This window comes from Delphinus delphis, chromosome 15 (assembly GCF_949987515.2).
Source record: "Delphinus delphis chromosome 15, mDelDel1.2, whole genome shotgun sequence".
NCBI lineage: Eukaryota > Metazoa > Chordata > Mammalia > Artiodactyla > Delphinidae > Delphinus > Delphinus delphis.
This window is the reverse complement of record NC_082697.1, coordinates 47,946,774-47,970,413: the sequence shown is the minus strand read 5'-3', so window position 1 is coordinate 47,970,413 and position 23,640 is coordinate 47,946,774. Positions and strand designations below refer to the sequence as shown.

Below are 23,640 nucleotides of genomic sequence, written 5' to 3'. Positions count from 1 at the left end.
TAGAGCATGGATTATTTTATTGTACACTTTATAAAAAGTCCAAACACACATACCGCCCCCCCCATTAGGTAGGGGGTTCACATCTTTCTTAATGTAGATCTGGCCACCTTCTAAATTAGGCCTTATTACTTGTTCTTATACCCTTAAGATGCTTCTCTTCCCTCAAATATTTATCTCCCAACTACAAAAATGGAGTTGCAAAGGGTGTATATAAAGATATGAGATTTTTCTTGCTCTTGTTATAGTACAAACAACTCAAGGTGATTAAAGAACCAGGAGAGTAAGAAAGGGGGAAATTACCTAATGAAGAGATGGAATGTCCCTCATCTGTAACAAGCGGCTGACTCATCTGTTATAATTGGCACCTACCCTAAAGTAACCGGTTTGTAGGGGCATGGGCACAGGGAACAGTGAGGCAGTGTATGCCAGACCACTGCTTACACAGACTCCAGAAGGCGCAAGATTCCCGCACCCTTTCTTAATTACGAAAGACAAATTAGAGGAGAACCCAGTACTTAGATTCTACCCGCTCTGAGGTATTAAATGCATAAAGATTAGTTATGTCGAAGTAGCATGCAATAGAAATATTTTTGAACCAACATGGTTAAGTGTTAAGATCTTTAGAAATCAAAATATTTATTCACATAATTTTAAACTAAAGCCAAAGGTAATAAATCTTCCGTGGTAATGATCTGAGTGCAAGTGATGCGGGCTTTCTTCACATTCACATTCACGTCCTTCGTTCAGTTGTTCTTGAACAAGTCGATGCAGCTCTGCAGGAGGGAGACGTTGTTCTAGAAGACAGACGTCGGGGCACTGGTGAGGCATGGGCCTCAGACCTACCGACTTCACTTGTCACAAGACATCTGGCCGGGTACTTGTTTTTCATTCAATGACCCCTGAACCACAATTCCCCTCATCCCAATTTCACGTTGGGGATTTCCTCACCCTCAGAAGGGCTGGTCAGCACTTCAGCACCTCCACCCCACACCCCAGGTTTGCTCCCACTGCAATCATGCCAATCCCACTCATGTGACTTAACCTAAATGTGGTATTTGAAAGCCTTGGAAATACTGGATAAAAAGTTGTTAAAAAGTAGTTGTGGGTGAGATTATAAATGAGATTACAAATGATAAATATTCACATAGGACTTGGCAGGAAATACTGTACAAAGTACTCACTTTAAAGGAATTCAAAAAACCTAGAATACTCAGAACACTATCATAAATGACCCATAAATGATACTTTAAAACTCCAATTTAAAAGGTCATATATACAGCAGGACTTAAAAGAGGCAAGTGAGTAAGCATCTCTGTTGTGGTCAAAATAAAGAAATTCAAAATACATACAAACGTTCAGTCTTCCTGCTTTAACCAGCACAGATGGCCAGTGACAGTGACCTGACTGCCCTGGCTCAGACAGCACCCTGAGGCTCAGTATCTGCTGTACCCAGGAACCACCCAAAGAGCCCAGAAACCCTGAGTGAATGAGCCTGGGCACAAAAAAAAACAAAAACAAAAATTCCCTAAGAGCTCCCCAGTAGGATTCTAATATGCTCTAGCACTGAGAACCACTGTTCTCCATCTTTTCTGGGCTAAATTATGCTACAGACATTATGAGGAAGTTTTCCTCCCTTTTAAACCAAAAGGGAATTAATATCAGAAGACACTTAGCAAATTAGAAAACTATTTAAAAAAAAAATCTTCCATGAAAACTCCAGATAACGAAGAGCTTATAAATGCTATGATGGATGCTCACAAATTACTGGAAAAACTCCTTCAGGGTGTGGCCCGCAAGGACGTCAAGAGAGAAGCTGGGTAAACGCCACCAAGAATGCTCTTCTCAAAAAGCAGTATTTCATCAAGACATACGGAGTTTTGGTTTGCAGTGGAAAAAATACTCTGACAAGTGGCTCCCACCCACACCTCAGGGGATTAAAACCACAAAGCAAATGCCATCTGCTTGATGACACTGGAATAGTGAATTGGTAAATAACTTGAAAAAGACCCCCCAAAGTTGACTTAGTTTGAAGATAACACTTACCCTGGCATGCTTTATTTCCAGTTCAGACATTTCAATCAGATTCTTCCTAAATGCTGCCACTCTCTTTCGTTTGAAATTGATTAGCTCTACAAAGCAAAGTTTACCAAGAAAAACAGAACAATCTTCATCTTTAACTTCCAAATACCATTTTTACAAATAAAATGATCTCCAAAGCTTTGGTACCCTACAACCACATTTTCTCATATTTTTGTCATCTCTGCCATTGGAACACACCCCCAGTCACCAAGAATGGCCCCTGAACACCTGGAGGTTTCTGAGTTGAGCTGCCTTGCCCTTTCCCTCTGGGAACCAGTGCTTGTGAAGGGTGGGCTAGGGAGGTAGTGGGCCACACATACTTGCACCAATGACCTTTTTTACGGATCATTTTTAAACTTTGAAAACTGCTTTTTTGTGGCTATTTCTACAGAACATGCCACCTTCGTGTCTATATCCATCATGAAAATTCAGGATCACTGTCCTATCAGACTCCCTCTGATTCCTTCCACACACTTGTGAACTCAGGCTCTACCCTGCAGCTCTCACCATCATTCCTGTAATCAAAATCCTCCCTTAGCTTAAGGTGGTGCTCAGAGTCCTGTATCTTGTCTACACAGCACCATCCAACAGAAATGTAATACAAGCAGCCACATTAAAAAATAAAAACTCAAAAAATGCATAGTGATGTTAACGATAGTAACTCGGATACATCAGGCTGGTTTTGTCAGATATCAAAATAAGCTCTTCTCCTTCCCTCCAGGACCAGAACTCCAGACTGACCCATCTGTCTCCCAGGACACCTGCCCACTGCCCTGTGCTTCTGCAAGAGTTCCCATCAATTCAGCCACAACCTTAGAACCTCAACCTAAGACAAACAGGCTAGGAGCCATTTATCTCATTATTCTACAGAGTACTGCACTTTTAAATAGTGTACACCCAGGCTTACATTTTGAATAAGGAGGATAAGATCAAACAACAAAGGGACAAACCTTGGGCAATAGAGACAAGCCTAATCTGGCACCATTGTAAAGCTTTGTGGCTTCTCTTTAAAAAAATTCTCAAAGCCACTAAACTCTGGCCTATATAATAACCTAAGATTTCAACTCAGTAGTTTTGAAGTGTTCTTTTTCCTTATAAATTTAAATTAGCTGTTTTTTTTTAAAAAAGCTAGAATTTTTATTTAAACTACAGTGCAGCGAGAAAGAGGTTCCTCTGAAAGAATACAAAGGGCAGCCATGGGAGCATGTCTGCAGGCCATTTGCAAAGACTGTACAGAGAAGCCCTGTCCCTCAGTGAGGGCACCGGAGTCCTGAACAGAGAGAAGCCAAGACAAAGGAGCAGAGCTCTTCCAGATACACCGGGACTGCAGCGCCAAAGAGGAGGGGGAAGTTCTGAGGAAACAGTCTTATAATGAGATACGGATTCCACATGGAAACCTGAGTTTTGAAGGGGGAGGGTGTTTTGAGGGTGAATCAAGTGTCCACTCTAATTTACATTCACATTCTGGAGAACACAGTCTTTACTTTTTGCTCTGGCATGTTCCATGGCCCCTAAGAACTTCAGGGCAGGGAGATCCCCACTAAGGAAAAGACTACCTAGAGTACACTCATGTTCAATGGATATGGTACACCATCTCCCAATTTTATTTTATTTTTTTGGCCATGCTGCGTGGCATGCGGGATCTTAGTTCCCTGACCAGGGATTGAACCTGTGCCCCCTGCATTGGAAGCACAGGGTCTTAATCACTGGACCACCAGGGAATTCCTAAATTATATTTTAAAAGCCCCTTACTCTGGAATGGTAGAAGGCAAGAACCAACCCTGTGGAGATGGAATACAACTGAGTCATTATCACAGACTCATGATCCCTGAAGAGTATATACGTGTATGCACACATCCTGATATTTCCCCACTGTTGGCTGAAAGGTCTAGAAGCAGAGGCACCCCAGAAGAAATGAGCACACGTAGCACTCAATCTGGGCTCCTGGAAGAAATGGCGATTTTCATGGCTGGAGTAGAAAAGGTCTAAGATTAGCACAAAACATCTAATCCTCAAAAATACGGGCGTGTCATAAGGCCACGCCAGCTTTAAGGGCGCTCTCACTGGCTCAGTCTGGACAGTAGGAACACCAAAATAATTTCATATAGTCATGAATTTTAAAACTGTTTGAAAACAGGAATCCATGGGTCTAATGAAGATGATAAAAATAAAAATATGGGAGAGAAGGGAAGGCTTGTGTTAATAAAGGATAGACAGCACCAAGTGCTGACCTGGAGGAGTGGGGGAGAGGACAACTCTGTATTGTATCAAAGGTTACCAAAGTTGGTAACTGTACTGTAGGGATGTAAGAGAAACACAGCGAAGTTTTCAGGGATAAAACTACTAAGAAAGATACAACTTAATCTCAAATGGTTAAAAAAAAAACCACCCAGATATGTTTATAAAATCACACAAGTAGGAGCACATGTACGTGTGCAAGTGACAAGGCAGAGGATGTACGGGTGTTCTCTGTACCATTTGTGCAACTTCTCTCTGTAAGCTTGAGATTATTTCCTAATAAAAAGCAAAAAGTAAATAAAAAGTGGCCCCACTCAACCTTCTTTTGCAGATTCAGAAAGCTGTTCAAATTTCTGGCAGCATTCCTGCTGGTGTGCCTCAGCCAGCTTGACATCTTTGCTTTTTAACCGGGCCTTATCCAACGCCTTGTTTGAATTCTCATAGTCAATGAGGGCTTTAGTGCGTCTGTATAAGAGATCCTGAGAAGAAAATTAACAGATATGATGCATGGTAGTTAAACCAATACCGAAAAACCTCTAGAACAGAACAGGAAGACTATCTGAAGTACTCTAAAAAACAGACAAGTACCTTGGGGCACTGCCTAAAATGTCAGACATCAACCACCTCCTGCACCGCCCCCGCTTTAAATCTCAACATTAGGCTGGTAATAGCAGTGCTTAATGCATTGCTGACGGCCTTTCCGGCATTCTTTATACGGATCAAGAGAAGGAACCAAACAGTGACGACTACAGGATTTTTTTTCTCTAAGAAAACATGTCACAAGACAAGTCACCTAAAATAAAACTAAACTATGGGGGAAAGAATGAACTTCTACTTCCTGATGACATTTTCCCATTAGGTATTTTCCCTACCTAATTTTATGCTGCCAGGTTTAGTATATTTCATATAAAAATAATTTAAACATTTTTCTTCAGGACAGTGTAGACAGTGAAGAATGCACGTTCCATTCCCAAAGGTCATTCTGCTGACCACTTCACCTTGCTTTTGGTTAAGTAATGCTCTATGACTCAAAGGCTGCAGTGACAACTGCAATTCAATAAAAGATCACAACCCCAAAGCCTTTTCTGCCTCAGAAATAGCCCCTTTGGCATGTGTCCGGTTATCTCTGCATCCAACAGCATATTATCTCCCAAGCCATTACCTGTCTACTCGGCACCAGCCCTACTGCCCCTAAGTTCCTAAGCAATGCAAACTAAGGACACAATGTCACAAAAAAGGCACGTCACTGTGAGATGATTTCAATCTAAAACGGAACTGGAGGATACACACCCGCACCCTCAGAATATAACTATACAACTTAAGAACTGAGAGACTGATTTCCCACAAACACCTGATACACAGGAGACCCAGACTTACCTCCTGACCAGTGAACACCAGCCAATGAGCTTACTGCTGGGGACCAGCTCCCTCACGCCAACCATCTTACTGCCAAAGACTCTTCCTCTTTGCACTCCTTGCCCCAAAATACATCCCACCCCACACCCTCAATGGACTCTCCTGTGGCTTGCTACAGTGTTTCCCACACTGCATGCAACTCCTCTCCTACTCCTGAAGAAACTCGAGCTTGCCTCAGTTTACTTCTTTATTTAGGCTGACATCACTTACATGAACAATCCTGACAAATTCCCATCTTCTTTCATTTTTAACAAAGAGAATACATCGGTATCATCAGACCTCTTCTGGGAGAACTCCCTCACCTTAGCAGCCTCTATGTTGAGCATGTAGTATCGGAGGAGCTCTGTCAGCTTTAAGTCTTCATCTGAGGAGACTCGACTCTCTACTTTCTGTTAAGAAATCAAAGGCCACCATCATCTAAGCAGAAATCTACAGATTATAAAACACATACCTTGAAGACCAACATAAAAATCCTTACCCTAAGTTTTTCAAATAGCTCAGCCGCCTTCAATAGGTACCTGCAAATATACACGATTTTGGCTTACGGTCTTAAATCATGTATGAAATATGCTTATCAATGCTCTAAGACATGAATGGGCAAATTCAGGAGTCCTAGTCTGTGGCGCTTTAGAATTAACTTATCAAAGCAATGCTTTCATCACAAGTGGCCCAAACTAGCAGAGAAGATGGTTACGAAATCGAGCACATTTCCAGTGCTGCACTCACCGGCATTGGTCTCTCTTGCTGCCACTCAGCCACCTTGCTGTGCAGAACCTGTGTCCCCAAGTTTTTATCCGCTGTTAAACTTGTGTTAGTCAAGGTCAGGTTCTAAGCCATAAATACGCTACTAGTTTGTCTTGGTTCTGTCATCAGCCTGACTCCCATTTTCAAGTCTGAAATACTAACGCCCCCTAGACCAAGCCTAGGTGTAAGTAGAACACAGTCATTTGACAGTAACAGTGAGGGATGGTTCCAGGATACAGTGCCCACCCTGCACAGAGCTTAAAATCCACAGTTGATCAAGTCCCTCATCTATATGGTGTATTTGCATATAATGCACATACACACTCCTGTATATGTTAAATCATCTCTAGATTCCTTATCACGCATAAAATGTAAATACTATGTAAATAGTTGTAAGTACACCGTAAATGCTATGCAAATAGTTGCTGATGCACAGCAAATTCAAGTTTTGCTTTTCGGAACTTTCTGGAATTTAAAAACAAGTATTTTCGATCTGCAATTGTTTGAAGCTGTAGATGCAGAACCCACAGACATGGAAGGGGCCAACTATACCATCTCACACCAGAAATAACTAGAATGAAGAAACTGTGAAAAATTAATATAAAAAAATGCTCAAAATCAGACTGGGGTCATTACTTCACCCTTATGGCTACCTTAACCAAATCTCTTCAAGTCAGCCCAGGGCATTACCTAGTAAAGCGCAAGCACCATTTGCCAGAAAACACAAAGCAAACTTCTCTCAAAGACAATTCCAAAATCAAAAGAATCAACAACAGACACATGTAAGTTTGACAGAAATAAAGGCTTTGACAACAACTATCACGTTTGGTACAGAAGTGCCCTGAGTCCCCTACAAACGTCTTACAAGTTTTTATGTTCAGAGGGTGTATAGTATAAAGTGAGTGCTGGAGACTATGGTCCACCCGAGATGGGCTTGGCTCAAGAGCGGAACTGAACCTGTGTAGTCATTACCCATTTTACCACCCAACAGCTTTCAATTAGGGGATTAGAGAAAATGTTTTCCAACAAAAACTTACTTTTTGATGACCGTGGGCTCTTCTAAAGCCAGGCTATGCAAGCAGGCTGCAGTGTGGATGTAATCGTCTGCTACATCTGCAGGAACAAGGATAGCCGTTTTATGTGAGCAGAGCTGGCACATTAGCAGACTAAGGGGCTAATGGGCGAAAGTATTTACTTTTGTGAGCGCTGGTCATTCTGTCAGCCTTTGCACAGGAACCCTTGATCCTATCGTAATAGTTACTGAGGAAATGCTTCTCTTGCTCAAAGAAGTCATCTACTTCCTAAAGGGAAGGAAAAAAGAGGTCTAAGAAGCAAAACTTCTTACAAATATGTATTTTATATTAGAAAAAAACACTAAAGAAATAAGCTTATGCATAAGAAGTTTAACCTCTAAAGACTAGGGAAATAAAAATAATTTTTTTTTGAAATGCACTTTTTATACCTGGGATTAGGAAAAGCGAAATGCTAGCAGGAAATGTCAACAGAGAGAACCACTTTGAAGAGACATTTAGCACAGCCCAGTAAAACTCAGCATCTTCTCTAACCTCCAGCAATTCCGCTAGAGCAGTGGTTCCGCCCAGTGGGTGGCTCCCTCGCCTCGGATACCTGCACCTGCCAAATGTGTTCGGTTCCAGACTGGGAGGCAATGCTGGCATCTGGTGGGCACTGACCAGGGATGCCAAACGCCCCCGCAATGCGTGGGGACAGCACACCTTCAGCTGTGCCAGAGACAGCCCCAGAGCTTCCACATTTCTGACAACGCCCTGTCTTTCTCAGCACCTACACCCTGGGCTCCCTACTCAAGCCCTGAAGTGGCAAAGTCAGACACCAGACAGTAACTGTTATGGTAGAAGGGAGGGGCGCTGAGGAGTGAAGAAATAAACCACACCTACAAGGCTAGTGAGAAACTTGTACATTTATTTGATGTTCTAGAACAGCACTGTCCAATAGAAACATGTGAGCTACACGTGCCGCTTAAAACTTTTGTAGTAACCACATTATAAAAAGAAACAGGTAAAACCCATATTTTATGGTTCCTTCTCCCTATCAAGTCCTTGAAATCCAGCATGTAAACAAAACATAAAATTCAGTTCCTTCATTACACCAGCCAACTGCATCTGTCAAGTGCTCTACTGCCACCTGAGGCTGGGGCTACCAGGGGGCAGTGCAATTCTGGAGAATAGCATGAAATACTGGTCTTGTAGCTTATTTTTTTAAAAAAATAACTGAGTAACCTCTCCTTACAGAAAAGGAGAAAATGAAGATTTAAGTGTGGAAAGGTTCTTATCCCTTCTCCTGGGAAAGAACAGAGTATTTTTGGAAAATAAGTGAAAATTCAATGAGTAGATAAAAATAACCAAATTTGAAAAAAATTATTTACATTTTTGAGAAGCTAATACCATTTGTTTCACAAATATCTATTCTGAAGAAACAAAAGGTCACCTATTCACACAAAGAGAAGAATTTTCTCAAATAGCTAAAGGCCACTTACCTTAACTCCTGAAAAAAGAACTTCATCAGCACTTTTCACCACACTTTTGAAAAAGCCACCAAACATCTCTTTGGTATTTTTCCGCCTAACACTTAGCTAAGGAGAAATCCAAAACAGTTAACGGTACATATATTTCCCATCAAGTCCTGAACACATTCCAAGTAACTGTTTACTAGTATAAGTATACACTTAAGATACCTCTAATTCTATCGTTAACAACAGATCTAAAATATCAAATAAACAGCTAAATCTAAGCACAGGTTGTAATTCTAAAAGTGTAACTTAGGAGATATTGTGAAAAACTATCTAGGTATCAATATCAAGTCTTAGTGCCTTTAAATTCTTGATAGAATTACTGTGCTGTTATGCTGATTATTCACTGGTTAGAAGACCTGAGGAAATGTCTAGGTCAGGGCTTGCCTCATACATATTAAACAGCAAGAAATGTAACGTATTTTTGTAAAAAAGCAAGCATATGTCTCTCTTTCAATGAATAAAACAAATGTGGATCAACTTAAATTATTTTGAATAATCCCAAGCTTAACTGAGGGGAAAAAGGTCAAAATATTTACATGCAACATTTTATAAAAATGCCTTACACATTGGATCTATTGCCCTGGGGGAGGTAGGCAAGGGAAGGAGCATCTAAGAAAGGTTTCTGTTGTGTTGATAAGAAACTCAACCTTGAAAGTCAATTTTTCAGAAAATATATCAAGTATATTCTTTGTACATTTTAACTGGATCATGGAAATGGAATAAAAATGCCTTACATCTTGATCATATTCCAGGAAAATGTGAAAGTTGCGATCTTTACTGAGAACAGGGTGAGAGGAGAGCCGCTGAAGAAAGACTTCATGGGAAGACACAGTCTTCTTGAAGACCGCGAGATACTCACTGGAAGAGAAGCGCACAAGGCCTCAGCTCAGCTGACCACCCAACACTGCTCCCTGGGACCTCACTGTGCTGCTCCTGCAGCCATGCAGAACACCTCAACTGGACCCAAAGCAGCTTGGTATAATGTAGCATCCAACTAGGTAATAAGGCAGTTCTCGTTTTGGAATCTGTGGAACAGCCACCGAAAGGGGAAGCGATATAACCAGAGTTGATAGGGTACATCTGTGAAGCCCAAACCCACATGTACTTAAGCACAAAACACTGGCTTCTTTATAACCATGAAAACCCTTTAATTTTGCAGCCATGTACACAGCAGTGAGTCTAACAAAGCCTGGAACCATCAGAAACTACTAAGTGGCTTCATCTTAATCTACACACTAGAGATGACTCTAAACTTCCCAACAGTAGGAACTTGTCTGTTGTGTTCAGCGCTCTATCCTCAGAGCTGTCCACGGGGTACCAGGCTAATGGGCCTGTGGCAGCATGCTGAAGAGACTCGCTGAGATGGACCCCGAAGAAGGGAGGGAGCCAATAGAAAGAAGTGCAAGGAGGGCGTCATAAGAAACTGTATGCAAAACTCCAACTATGATACAGAATAAAGAATCCATTTTTCTTTGAAAGAATTACAACCAGATTAAAAGAGCCATAGCTGTGGCTATTCTTAGAATGCTTCTTTGTAGCAGCACTCACTGCCATCTAGTTTCAACCATACTTCCAGTAAACAAACTTCAGGGAAGAAAGTTTTGTACATTATCACAGCCTGAAGACTTGTTTATATATAAAGACAAACGTTTAGTTCTTCACTTTATGCCAGACCAACACTCCATGACAAGCATGGTCTACAGATAGAACCACCATCTACTCAGCGTCAGCAGTCCCCAGGGAATCAATGTCTAAAGTACAAAGACCAGGCCCCTTCACCCACACTCTGCAAAATGTGGTTTGAGAAGACAATAGCCAGGTAACTAATTAACTGAAATTAGCTGTCAGATTCTCGCTTCTGCACACATCACCACTTTTATTCTCAAAGGGTAGAGCCCCCATCAAGAAAATGCACTTACGCTTCCAGCTCTTGCTTCATCTTGGCAAATTCTTCTTTGGTCATAGACCCTTCACCCTCTCCCAGTTTCTGCATCTTCTCTCGAGGGCCGTCGAAGTCAGGCTTTGCAGGCGCGGGCGGAATCTGCAGTCAAGGCAGTAACTCGTGAGGGTTCTTGCCCCCGATATGTGCAACTCAGTGCCTGTGCACAGGAGGCAGGGAGCCCAGTGGGGCTGCCTGAAAATCAACTTGCACTTTTCTCTTAACCTTATTCCTTTCGGCCATTTAAAAGAAGTGTCCCCTACAATGGGCACTCACTTTGACTGCAATCATTTGTTCGGTTAATCATTGGACAGTTGGTAGGTATGACAGTTTATCCTGCTTCAATTGTCAGTTTAATTTATATATTATAATCAATGCTAAAATGAAGCCAATGAAGTACGATGAAGATAATAATCTCTGGATTTATAAAGGAATTTATTCCAGAGGATAAAAGATTCTAATTTTGTGTGGACATTCTTAAACATAAGCTTCAGTACTGATTTTGTTTAACTATTTGGCCAGATTCTTCAGCTGGCCTGGCAGGAAAAGCCATGTTTCTCTCTCCTTTAAAATCGGCTAAGGGACTTCCCTGGCAGTCCAGCGGTTAGGACTCTGCGCTTTCACTGCCGAGGGCGCGGGTTCAATCCCTGGTTGGGGAACTAAGATCCTGCGAGCTGCACAGTGCAGCCAAAAAATAAAAATAAATAAAATCAGCTAAGTCTCTTCCCAGAGCCACGCATTAACTCTCAAGGGCCAAGCACAAAGACAACTGCCCCCTTTACGCCTTCAGCAGAACACACCTGAGAAACCCAGCACACACTACCACCAGCAGAGATCAATTCCACTTGATGGCTGAAAGGAAATGCCAGAGAAATGCTAAACCCAAAGGTAGACAAGACTTTACACCATGAAACTGCTTACTCTCTTTTATTGTACAGAATATAAGACTATGCTTCATCTTACAGCTAAAACGCTATTTTCACATACTTTAGATTTTACCAGTAATAGCTAACACATACTCTAGTTGACAAATGAAATCAGACTATTTTCACAATCTATTACAAATAAAAGTGGGTAGAAGTCTCTCAAAACAAAATGAACAGCAAGGTAGAAGAAATTGGCTTCAGTAATTATCTGATTACCCAAAATGTACTTACAATAAGCCCAGCGTAGTCTGTAGTTTCAATAAGAGTGTCATGTAGCCACACAAAGTCTTCATGTTGCCTTGTAACAGAAAACTCTGGGCTCTGAAACGTGGGCAGCGTGGTCTGTAAAGAAAAAAGAAGTGACTGTTAACTACTATTTTCAGATAAAGTGGCTTGGGTTTCATGCAGTGCACTATGGGAAAATTCTGCATAATAGAACATCCAGTTTTTTAATGAGATCCAATAAAGAACAAAGCTAAGATTCAACACGTTCTTTACGGAATTCTAGTCACAAAACTCCACCTTTCAGGTCAACTCAAACAGATATAATCACGTAGGCCTCACGCTGCCTGAGTGACAGGTATGTTAATACCACCAAGCCACTCAGGTACACAGAGAAAACCTCATGGGAGAGGACCTCATAGACAACATATTACCAATATTATGCTGGAGATGGCATAAACCAAGAGCTCTAGCTTCAAACTTCCTGACTCAAATTGTGCCTCAGCCATTTACTTCATTTAAACCTGTACCTCAGTTCCTCACCTGTAAGATGGGGATAACAGAATACCATAAGATTGTTAGAAAGAGAAAATTAAGCCCATGTAAACCCTTTACAAAAGTGCCTGGCATAAGACAAGCACTCAATATATTTTAACTAGTATGGAAGGAGAAAGGAGGCTAAAAATGTTCCTGAAAAGATCCCAAGGAATTAAACTTTCTATATTTTTCACAGATTGGCATATTGCTTTTGTCAAATGAAAAATCTGGAGAAAAATTAACAACATTATAAATCAGTTATACTTCAAAGTAAATTTTTTTAAAAATCTGGAAGAAAAAAACCTCTTCTGAATCATAATAGGTGGGGTGACGGCCAAGAACTTAGTAAATATGGGAAAAGCAAGCACTTCCCACGCACGCAAATTACAAACAAAGGTGGAGTTCTGTGGCAGGTGGCTCCAGCTCTGTCGCTCTGCCTGGTTTGCTTCCCCACGGAGCAGAGCACAAGCCACACTAAACACCAGCAAAGCCCACAGCCCCAGGGCTCCACCACAGTAGAAAATGCTGTAAGAAGAGCACTCATCTGATGCTTACTAGGAGCAAGTGGAGGGAGGGGCCTCACTTAGCAGGAGTGCCACACTGCACTCAGGTCACTAGGTCTCTTCTCACACCCACTGTGAATAACAAGGCTGCAACCTGGCACTGTTTTTATTACTGAAGTCATTCTGTCACTTACCTTGGTGTGCACCGTAAATTTGACTTTATCCCTCTCACTGAGTGCATCAGGTATGTCAATCTGAAGCGAGGGATCAACATTCAGGTCCACTGACACAGATCTCAGCTGAAATACATTTTTTGGCTATTAGTCTCAAGTTCATTTTAGTCCTAAAAAGTATCCTTCCAAAAATGGGGAGCTAGTAATTAAAAAGCAGTCTATACAAGACTTCTATTGTTCTATTTTAGAACAAAGTTGAGATAGTATTTGAAACTGTGGGGAAACCTGCTCTTAAATGCATGGGTGGGTCCAGTGAATTCCTGTAATCTAAACAAAGCAACTATATAATTCTAATATCATGTACATTACATACTTTATGTGTACGTGAAAAATACATTTAACCAAATAATTGAAGAACTGTACTAAGAATAAGAAGGCTTCAACTGGATAAAACGAAATCTTGAACTTCTTACATAAATGCCCAAATTACAAGAATATTCAAGAGGCGTTAACAGACTGTACGTATATCTGAAAGTTAGAGGCTGGGAAAACTTGGAAGTACAGAGAACAGTCAGGTGGTATGGGATCTTGCGTGGAGAGATAAAAACCCACTCAAGAGTGGACCTATTGATATTCAGGGACTGCAAGGAGATGCGAAATCTAGACACAAGAAGTGAATTGTAAAAACCAACAAAGGCCTTAATTATCAGAATTCTACTGCGATTACACATAAGGAAGAAGTGTGAGCACTGCCCAGGAAACAAAAGTAAATGATTTTTGTTAGTTGGAAACTCAGAGGAAAATAATATCCAACTCCAGTTTTGACTGTTTAAAAAGAATTCTTGGAAGAAGTGGACTGTTAGGAAAAAGTGGTTAAAATGGTCTTGCTTAAAAAAAAAGCTTTCCTACTGAGTCTAAAATATGATAATTTCTTTCATTCTTAAGACAGACAAGCTGACAGTGGATCTGAAGGCCTGACACAAATAAGAGATTGCAGGGATTAAACATCTCATCCTTCCCCCAGCCCCCAACTGTAAACTAGTGCTAAAGTTGCCAGAACCCTCTAGACTATTAAGGAAAATGCCAAGTGAAGACTGGAGTTAAGAGGATGAGAGAACAGGGAATCCTGAGTATTTCCCTTTAAATTTCCCTTTGAATTCCTTACTTCAAAATAAAAAGACCAAAGACTGATGAACTTCTGAAAATAGAAAAACTGGTTCTATTAGGTATGAAAAGATTAAACATATTCTCTAAGAACACATGGATTACTTCTCTCTCCTTTGTAGTATCTCAGAAACTGTCAGTACTTCCCTTTTTCCTTCAGCACTGTGACCAAGAAAAAAATTTTAATTGCAAAAACCAGAGTGAGCCCTTAGAACAATGGCTTTCCTCTAAGAACTAAGGCTCACGTTCTTGCCACCAGAACTTGATTTTTAACATCAAGTATTTTAAGATCACAATATACTTAACAGTTCCTTACATATCAACCTAAATACATCTTCCAAGTGAACTCGTGATGACTCCTATGAAATATTTGCTTGTTTGGCTTAATTTTCACATGTCCATTTATGAAATCTCTGCAAAGAAAGATAAAGCTTCAAGGTCAGGGATACTTCATTTTATCACAGCTGTGACTCTCTGACATATTTCTGATAAAAGCTTCCTTCCTTCTGATAATTTACCACTGGGCAAATGCAGCATTCAAAAAGACCTCAAAATATACACTAAATTTGACTGCAGAGAATACTGGCCACCCCACTGATCTCATGTTTGTACGCGCCCACTGATCTCATGTTTGTACGCGTCAAGAGTCAGTACACGAATAAAGTAGGTCAGGTTACTGGTGGAAAGATGGGGCCGGCCCAGGGACCGTGTCTAAGGTGCATTTCCCTGAGTTCAGCAACAACAGCCATGTTTCCTGAGATTCCATTTCCCAACGAGGTCACAAATCCTGGTTTCCAGCAGTCTCTCAATTTCTGAACATACCGTCAATTCCATTTTAGCTCACTCCCAGCCCAGTGAGCCTGCGAGCACCACAAGGACTGCCTTGGGAATTAGGGTTAGAAGACCCAAGGGGAATGTAATCTAGTAAACGGGGCTCATTGAAGCACCAGTCAAAGCAGCAATGGACTTCACCAGCGAACATCAGATGTCACCTCTTTCCCACACCTCCAACCATACAGAAGTAACAGCCCAGGTTATTCACTGTGTTACTATCTTCTTGTCAGCAAAGATATTTTGTTTTTTAGTCTAAGAGTGTGATGAGAACACAAAATAACAAAAACCACTAGAGGTTTGGAAAGACTGTGCACTATAACAAGATGCCAAGCACCCAGCTTCTCCAGCAGTAATCACTTTTGCCTAAATATACCACCCTAGGAAGGGACTCAACAATCCCACCACCTGACATGATAAACACTCCCACCCCACCACGAAAACAAAACAATTAAAAAAAAAAAAAAAGAAACCCACAACAGATAACACGAAAAAGTCTGCATTTGGGCCTCAAAGAATTGTCTGAAAAAGGATGGTGGCAAAATTCTGAGTATGCAGACCATCACCAACTCAAATGATCCCTATTCACAAGTCAAAGGAACTTTCTTGTATTGTAGCAAGATAACCCTCCAGATAATGAAGCCCATAAATCACCAAGGAGTAAAAAGTTGTGAAACGTTTATACCTTCTAAGTCAGCACTGTCTCCTCACTCCGGAAGCATCAACTGTGATTAAAAGCTCAGCATTCCTTTTTCTGCTTGGTCAACAGAACCAACACTCCATAGCCCCACGGCACAGTACTTGCTAAATAATCAACAGGGTGGAGGGTACAGCGAGTGAGTGACACGCCTCCATACACTTTCGCCCACTCACCATCTCTGCCCCCTAGCCTAAATAAGTGCCCAGAGTGCTGCCTTAGCCCTGTTGGCCAACACTGTCTGACCTGGGCCACAGGTGTCAAAACGACTGGGACAGCTGTTTAAAGCAGCGGGGAGAGGCAGGCAGGAGAGGCAGGCTTCAGAACAGAGTCTAACCTTAGGCACGTTAACTTTCCCTTTCCCATTCCCTTAGGTCACTGGTGAGAATCAAATTTAAAACACATTTATTCTCCAATGCACAATGTTGTTTTAAAACAGACTTTCTTTTGTAGATTTCCACAGAAACCACTACATCACATACTCCAACTTTTAGATGGAGTTTCAGTCCCCAATATACTTCCTTATCAGACTAATCCTTACAGTAAGGATTACAGTGATCTTTGTGAGAAGAAAAGGGGGTAAACAAGCATCGCTTCATTTAGAAAACAAAATTTTAACTGTTTTAAGAAATCTGAAGGCTTGGTAAGAGAGCTGAAAAGGAGAAAAACTAAATCAATCCCTGTGCATTCCCTCACTTGTTCATCAGCCTCCCAGCTGGGGCACCTGACACTGGCCACAGGACAGATCTGCAAAGCTCTGAGCTGCTAAGGACCACTTTTGGTCCAGATCTCACTTATGACTCACTTTGGTACACAACTTTAATTTAACGCCATTGCAAAGCCTCCTCTTCAAAAGGTTAAGTGGCACACAGATGGCAAAGAGCACCTCTGTGGCTGGACGACACAGAAAGCCAGATTCAGAAATTCAGAACCCACAGAAGAAGATACGTAAAGTATAAAAAATGTTATGGCAGCTGCAGACTCCAGTTTACATTACTGCCATATAGCCAAATGACAAACACAATGGGAAGAAATCATCTCCACAGTCACTCTGATCTGCTAGAATGGCGTCTAGTTGAATAGCCACTTATGTCTAACCAGTTTTGTATACATGCAAGAAATTGAATATGCCAGCCCCTATATTTCCATCTTAATTTGAATGTTGCAAGGAAACTACTGCAGATAGAAGAAAAGCCTGCATGTATACACTGAAATGACTTTCCATTCTCCAGTACCGAAGCAGAAATGTACTTAACCAGCACATGCTACATCAGTGTGCCTCTCCTTCAAACTGTTTCTCTCCTAAGGATTCTGCTTTGCTTTCCCTTCACCCAATGGCTAAGGTAAAAGACCCCTACCAGGGAGAGGGCCAATATGACAAATAATCTTTGAATGGTCTGTAAACAGCATGGAGTCAGAACAGGCAAGAAACAACCAGGCCATATTTCAGCTAGACAGGTACGGATACCTTGCCTAATCCAATACTCACTAGTGAGGAAATAAAACCAAAAATGCTCTGCGGCAGACACACTGGATTTGCAGTAATTTCTGAAAACTGACTCACATGATACATACTTACGAAACATATATTACTTTGTTACTGTTTCAGCTCACAGGAAGGAAGTGCTCTGTAAGAAATTCTCATACTGTATCTTTCTCCGAACCCCTCCTTATGGCTCAAATACTGTAATGGTACTGAATTATTTCTCACTATTTTCTCCCACCCTGAAGGTAACCAAAACTTGTCTGTGTTCTATCCCACTTATCCCTGAGGCACTGGTGCATGAAAAACAATTGAACTGACTGTGCAATACATGAGCTGCTTTTACAGGTATGTGTTCATCTCCCCCCCCACCACTGGCTCCCCGCTTCCTATAATTCAGGCCTGCCAGTATCATATCATAGTCCTCAAGGACAACACAACCAAAGACTTCTAGATCTCAGTCTACTAACATAGATAATAGTTATGGAAACTAGCCACAAGCTTAACAACTAGATAAAGAGCTGCAGCAAGTGATCAGATTTCCACCACTCATCTTGGTGAGATGAGACCCACAGGGACCCATCCCTGCTGACACCAACCATTCTTACCGGTAGTCCACCAACACACAAGCTGTCCACAGTAGAACACTGCAGACTGCAGGGCATTTGGAGGCTACGCAGCCCAGAGCTCCTAGAACAGAAATCCAGGCTTCGAAGAAGGTCAGTGCAGCGCACTCAGCGAATGGATAAACTGAATCATCATTTCACAAGGCTGCAAGCCCACGAGCCAGTGGAATCCCAACGTGGAACCAGAAAGAGATTAAGTTGAATTATTGGCTAAAATAAAATTCATTGTGAAATTCATCTAATTACAATCCATCTAATTGCAAGATACCTGGATTATTTTCAGGAGTTCACAAAGTGAAACGCTTAACCACATGATCTATAATGATCTAGCACAGAAATTCTATTGGGAATCAACATACCACTGCTACAGAGGAAGAAGCTGCCACAGACAAAAAACTAATTTCCTCCATTCAAAGCTAAAGCCCTTCACCTACTACTAGATTTCATCAAGTCTCCCTTCCAAAAGTTCCTGGTCTATCAAGTCCATGGCTCCTTACTACAAAACAGTCTTACTTTATGATCAACCCAAGATGAAATAGAAAAAGATTTGAGAATAAAATTTACCTTCACCAACAAGGATGATTCAGCAACGTGGATGGAGCTGAGCTTGAGCTTGTGTCATGAGTTAAAGATACAAATGGCAGCGTGGAGAGAAGAAAAGCTTGCCTGCTTCCTGGTGGGACTCCTTGTACGCTAGTCAGAGGCACCACACATTTCGCAGATCTTTCAGATATAAATATTTCAGCCCTTCATCCCTCACCAGATACCTGGTCCCCACTAGCACAACATGTAAGCTTTGTACTGCTCTTCATTAAAGATCAGGTGAAAGCCTTAAGGCTGGTGACATTTGCATTTGTGCTCCTCACCATTTACACTAACTAGACCCAAAGGCTTAGGGACCTGCCCCTCAAAAACAAGTAAACCATAAACTCTTCTGGCAGAAAACGCATACCACAGATTAACATAAGCAACTATTTTGAGAAAACTACACTTTTCTATCCAGACCATATAGCAGTGCCTGAAAAAGTTACACCAAATTTCTAAAAGGAAGCGGGGGAGTCAAGCCAAGAACCCAATCTCTAAACTAAAGTTCAGTCTCTCCTGAACCTCAAACTACAACTTCACTCCTCCCTGTGTATTTACGGTTTGCCTTTGGGGTATGAAACAGTTGAGAAATTCCATATCCCCCTTTTAGGGGGAAATCTCTCTTCTTAAGAGTTAACTCAATGGCCAATCAGAAAATATACAGGTGTTGGAGGTGAAGTATCTTTTTTTTTCTTTTGGGGGGGGAGCTAGTTTCTCATGTAAAGATGTAGAGAACCTTCTCAATTTGAACCTGTAAAAAACAAATTTGCTATTCATGCAAGACAAGATTTCCCACTATCCCTTCGCTATTTCAAAAATAAAAGGCAGAACTTATAAAGCGCAAAAATACTTTTCTCTGAATAACTGGGTTCATTAAAAGGTTGTTTCCCTAAATACAACCTAACTTCACTATATGTGCCTTTCACCACTGGCCAGTGGTACTACTGACCTACAGAAGTACATCCTAATATCCTCAAGCAATCAGGACAACAGAGCAAAAAAGCAGGATTTTTAAACCAAGTTCCACCCTGTAGCACATTTCTCAGTGATCTTCAATTCTGCACCACAATGCTTTGTGAGTACTGTGGCATCCGAGCCTCAGGTTTCCACTGTCCAAAGGGGGCAGTGAACTCCAACATGGTAAACACAGCAGAGTTTGTAACTCTCAACTGCCCAGAACCCTTTACCATTTTTTGGTAAGGCTCCTCAATACTGGGGGGAAGGCTAATTCTACCAAAGATAGTCAACGATCTGACCCACCCATATCACACCATTTTAGAAAGTTTAAATTGGTGATTCTCAACCAAGGGACATTTGACAGTGTCTGCATTTATTTTTGACTGTCACTGATGAAGGGAAGAGAGCTACAGGCACCCAATAAAGGCCAGGAATACTGCTACAATATGCAGGAAGGACAATTCCCCACAACAAAAAATTATCAAGCCCAGAATGTCAATCGGTAATGCTCAGGTTAAGAAACCCTGGTTTAAACTGAAGCTCTACATTAGATGTTAGTCACTTACTACGTCTCATAGCAAATGAGAATTTGGATCTCAGAATCCAGAAAATTCTCTCATAGTTGCCCTAAGCCATTTCTTCCTACAGCCCAAAAAAAAAAAAAAAAAAAAAAAAAAGTGGGCAGATCATGACCTGCTATAGTAGTATTCACAAATGGGGATCTTAAGACACTGTCTGCAAGTTACTGATCCAGAACTAAGGCTTGGGCAGCTTTGAGAAGCCACACTTCCCGAATTTAAGAAGTCAAGCCATAAACATAGTACAAAACTTCAGTCCACAAGAATCAGTTACTCTGGACTTGCTGCAGTATTGGTGAAAATTCAGGACTGTTCCTATACTAACATAAATTTTAACACTCTTCATCTAAGCTGGTGGAGAGTGGTGTCCCTAGAGACAACTTCCACACCAGTTAACAATCTGCAAACCAGAGCAGCAGCATAAATGTAAAACATTAATGACTGGCTCTGGGAAGGAAACACTGTCTACCCAAAGCCCATGTAACCAACTAGTGAAAGTTAAGGTGAAAGTAACAGCACTAGGCTGGGGAGGGCCCTTACAGATTCTCCTGTGTGATCATTTGCTTCAGTCCACTAACAAGTTAAGAATAATAAAAATCCCAGGAGACAATCAGGACTCGCACTCCATTTGCCGTAGGTTGGCAAGACTAACAGGACCAAGACTCATCACAATAGACATACACTGAGTCTGTGAGTGGGAGCCTAAACGCGCTGCCCACTGTTTAAAGGACCTTTTGGCAAACAGGAAGCCTGGGTAAATATCTTATGGGAACAAGGTTCTGCATAATCTCCATTTCTCCCCCCAACCTTTAAAAACTCCAGACACCTTAGAATGTTGATGCAGCCAGTGCGCGAGGCAGGGCGGGGACTGCACTACACCAGTTTCTTTATCGTGAAGATGCGGCCTAATGGTGTTAAAGGTTCAGTTAAATTTCTCAGGGGCTCGACTTAGCAAAACCTTACTTTTCTAAATTTTAAAGACCAGAACACCATCTTTCCCATCAGTAGAGGACTAGTTAAAGAACAAATTAATCGGGTTTCCCTGGTGGCGCAGTGGTTGGGAGTCCGCCTGCCAATGCAGGGGACACGGGTTCGTGCCCCGGTCCGGGAAGATCCCACGTGCCGCGGAGCGGCTGGGCCCGTGAGCCACGGCCGCTGAGCCTGCGCGTCCGGAGCCTGTGCTCCGCAACGGGAGAGGCCGCAACGGTGAGAGGCCCGCGTACCGCAAAAAAAACAAACAAACAAACAAACAAAAAAAGAACAAATTAATCATGCAACTGCTTTCTGGGAAAGGAGACAAATCAACACCTTCAGCTCAAAAGGATATGACTAAATGGAAGTGCCAGGCTACCGGATATAGGCCAGTACTCCTGTTTTGCTGAACTAGCCAAAAGTTCTGCAGGAGCACTCAAAATCCTCAAGAATTAATTATGTTCCCTGCCTTATTAGCAGGTCTAAACCTCAAGAACCCCTATCCTCATGGAAATTCCAAAGCAATCATAAAGTTTAAACTTACATTTTCAGCAAAAACGTAAAATATTTGTTAACTAACAAAGTTGAATTACAGCAAGAGAACAGTTTGCCCAAGATTTGCCCTCCTGTTATTCCACTCTTGTCCCAAACTCCCCTTTGGTGAACAGTAAAAATCATCTAGACTTGATCCACATGCCAGGACTAGTATCGGATACCAGGAAGTAAAATGAAGCCACGTGTTACAGTAATATTTTATTAAGTTTACTATTTCCTTATTTCTGCAATTAAAAGAAAACCAGGAAGAAAATTCTATATAATCCTTTCCTGTAGTCACTAAAACCAGGAGGCAGGAAACAGCCTTCAGAATCCTCTATTGCTCAAGGATCAGAATGGTGGGGAAGTTATTTTAAAAACCAACCACAGGTATACTATACTAACAAATAGGAAGGTCGGTTGAAGTTTTAAACAGCTGTCTAAAATAAATTCTGGACCAAGAAAGAAGATGGAAGGTAGGGGATGGGGGGGGTGGAATCCATCTACCCAAATTTCTATTCAGCCATCTAAACGTCTAGAGAGAAAACTACCTTTGGAATGTTCCAGAAAGAATGGTTCTCAAGTTCCCACTTCCGGCTTTAGGGAAGGAAAAAAAATTACTTCTTTCCACTTTGAAATAAAAATACCCCAACCAAGACCCTATCCTCACGCTTCATTTCAGTAACTAATACAGCAGTGACCCCCTTGCTGAACAATCCCGCAGCCGTGTGCGACCTTTGGCACCACTAGATGAAAAGCTCTCTCCAAAGAGCTGTGGATCAAAAATGCCTTTGATTTCTTAAGAGATGCCTTCCACGTTACTTAAATGTCAGAGCGCCTCGAATTTCTAGATTAGTTATTTTGATTTTCTGTTAGAAAAACGTTTCTGTTGACGATTCTGCACAAAACGTTGCGGCTCATACCAACCCCTGTATATTTCAAACTAACTTATAAGTAAAGGACGAATCAAAGTGGAGGCTTACCTCAATCTTCAATTGGTTATGGTGACATAAATTGCATTAGTCACCTTTTAGACCTCAAGATCCAAGCGGCATGGGGGTACCTTACATCAACACGCAAATCTTAAGAGCGAAACTTAAGTTCAACTATTTGAGCACCTCCTAAAAATGACAGCACTCCCTCCCGGAGCGGCGCACTGAGCGCTTATGAAGTTGCAAGAGACACTCTCGATACCTGACTGGACTGCATCTCCCCAGTATTTTGGAGGGGCTGGGGTGCGGTTTCGAGCTCCGTCGTTTGCTGCAAAGCGGGTCACGCGTGCACCGCGCGGTCTCCCCCGAGAAGTTTTAGCAACTTTCCACGCCGAGCGCGCGCTCCCGCGTCTCCGGCCCCTGCCCCGCGAGCCCCTCCCGGGAACCAGGGCAAAGAGCGTGGGAGTCTGGGTGACCGCCGGGGCCTCCCGGCCCGGGGGCCGAGGGCGGCCAGGGCCTCACCTTGCTGCGGTCCTCCTCCTGCTGCTGCAGCAACTCGGGAACCGCGGCCATGGCGACGCGGGCCTCGAGCGTGGCCGCCTGGCTGTGCGAGGAGAGAAGAGGCTGGGCCGCCGCCGCCGCCAGGGCTCGTCTCGAGGGCGGCCGCGGCCCCGCCTCCGCCAGCCTCTCTGCCCGACGGCGGCGGGAGGCCTCGCGACTCCTCCACCGTCCCAGCAGCCCCAGGAAAGGCGAGCGGCGCCCCACGTGCTCCCCCAGGGCGGCCTCCCCCGTCCCCGCTGCCGTCCATCTTGGAGCCGGGCAAAGAAGCTACGCGGGGCCTACCCTCGCTCCGAGCCACGCAGAAGCCGCCGACCACCGGCCGCCACGGGGACGCGGTGCCCCTGACACTCTCCCAACGAGGCGCTTCTCAAGAAAGGCTGCGCGCTCTTGGAGGG

The 23,640-nt window shown here is 42.5% G+C and overlaps 1 protein-coding gene and 1 non-coding gene across 4 annotated transcripts; both read right to left on the bottom strand.

Moving 5' to 3' along the window:
• SNX5 (sorting nexin 5) lies at positions 1-23,633 on the bottom strand. Of its 3 annotated transcripts, XM_060031327.1 has the most exons (14): positions 23,528-23,633; positions 23,207-23,288; positions 13,347-13,451; positions 12,122-12,232; positions 10,945-11,066; positions 9,760-9,883; positions 8,990-9,085; positions 7,673-7,778; positions 7,515-7,590; positions 6,212-6,251; positions 6,036-6,122; positions 4,637-4,796; positions 2,044-2,129; positions 1-794 (listed from the first exon to the last, which is right to left on the bottom strand). In XM_060031327.1, exons 2-14 carry the CDS (start codon positions 23,255-23,257, stop codon positions 744-746), a joined length of 1,215 nt encoding a protein of 404 aa, XP_059887310.1. In that variant the 5' UTR covers positions 23,258-23,288; positions 23,528-23,633; the 3' UTR covers positions 1-743. The 3 variants fall into 3 exon arrangements, with proteins under 3 accessions (XP_059887310.1, XP_059887309.1, XP_059887311.1); XM_060031326.1 differs by lacking the exon at positions 23,528-23,633 and having other exon boundaries at positions 23,207-23,428; XM_060031328.1 differs by lacking the exon at positions 23,528-23,633 and having other exon boundaries at positions 1-773; positions 23,207-23,428.
• LOC132439042 (small nucleolar RNA SNORD17) lies at positions 18,031-18,267 on the bottom strand. Its single transcript, XR_009522276.1, has one exon. It is a non-coding gene; the product is annotated as a small nucleolar RNA SNORD17 (small nucleolar RNA).
• Positions 23,634-23,640: the final 7 nt, after the last annotated feature.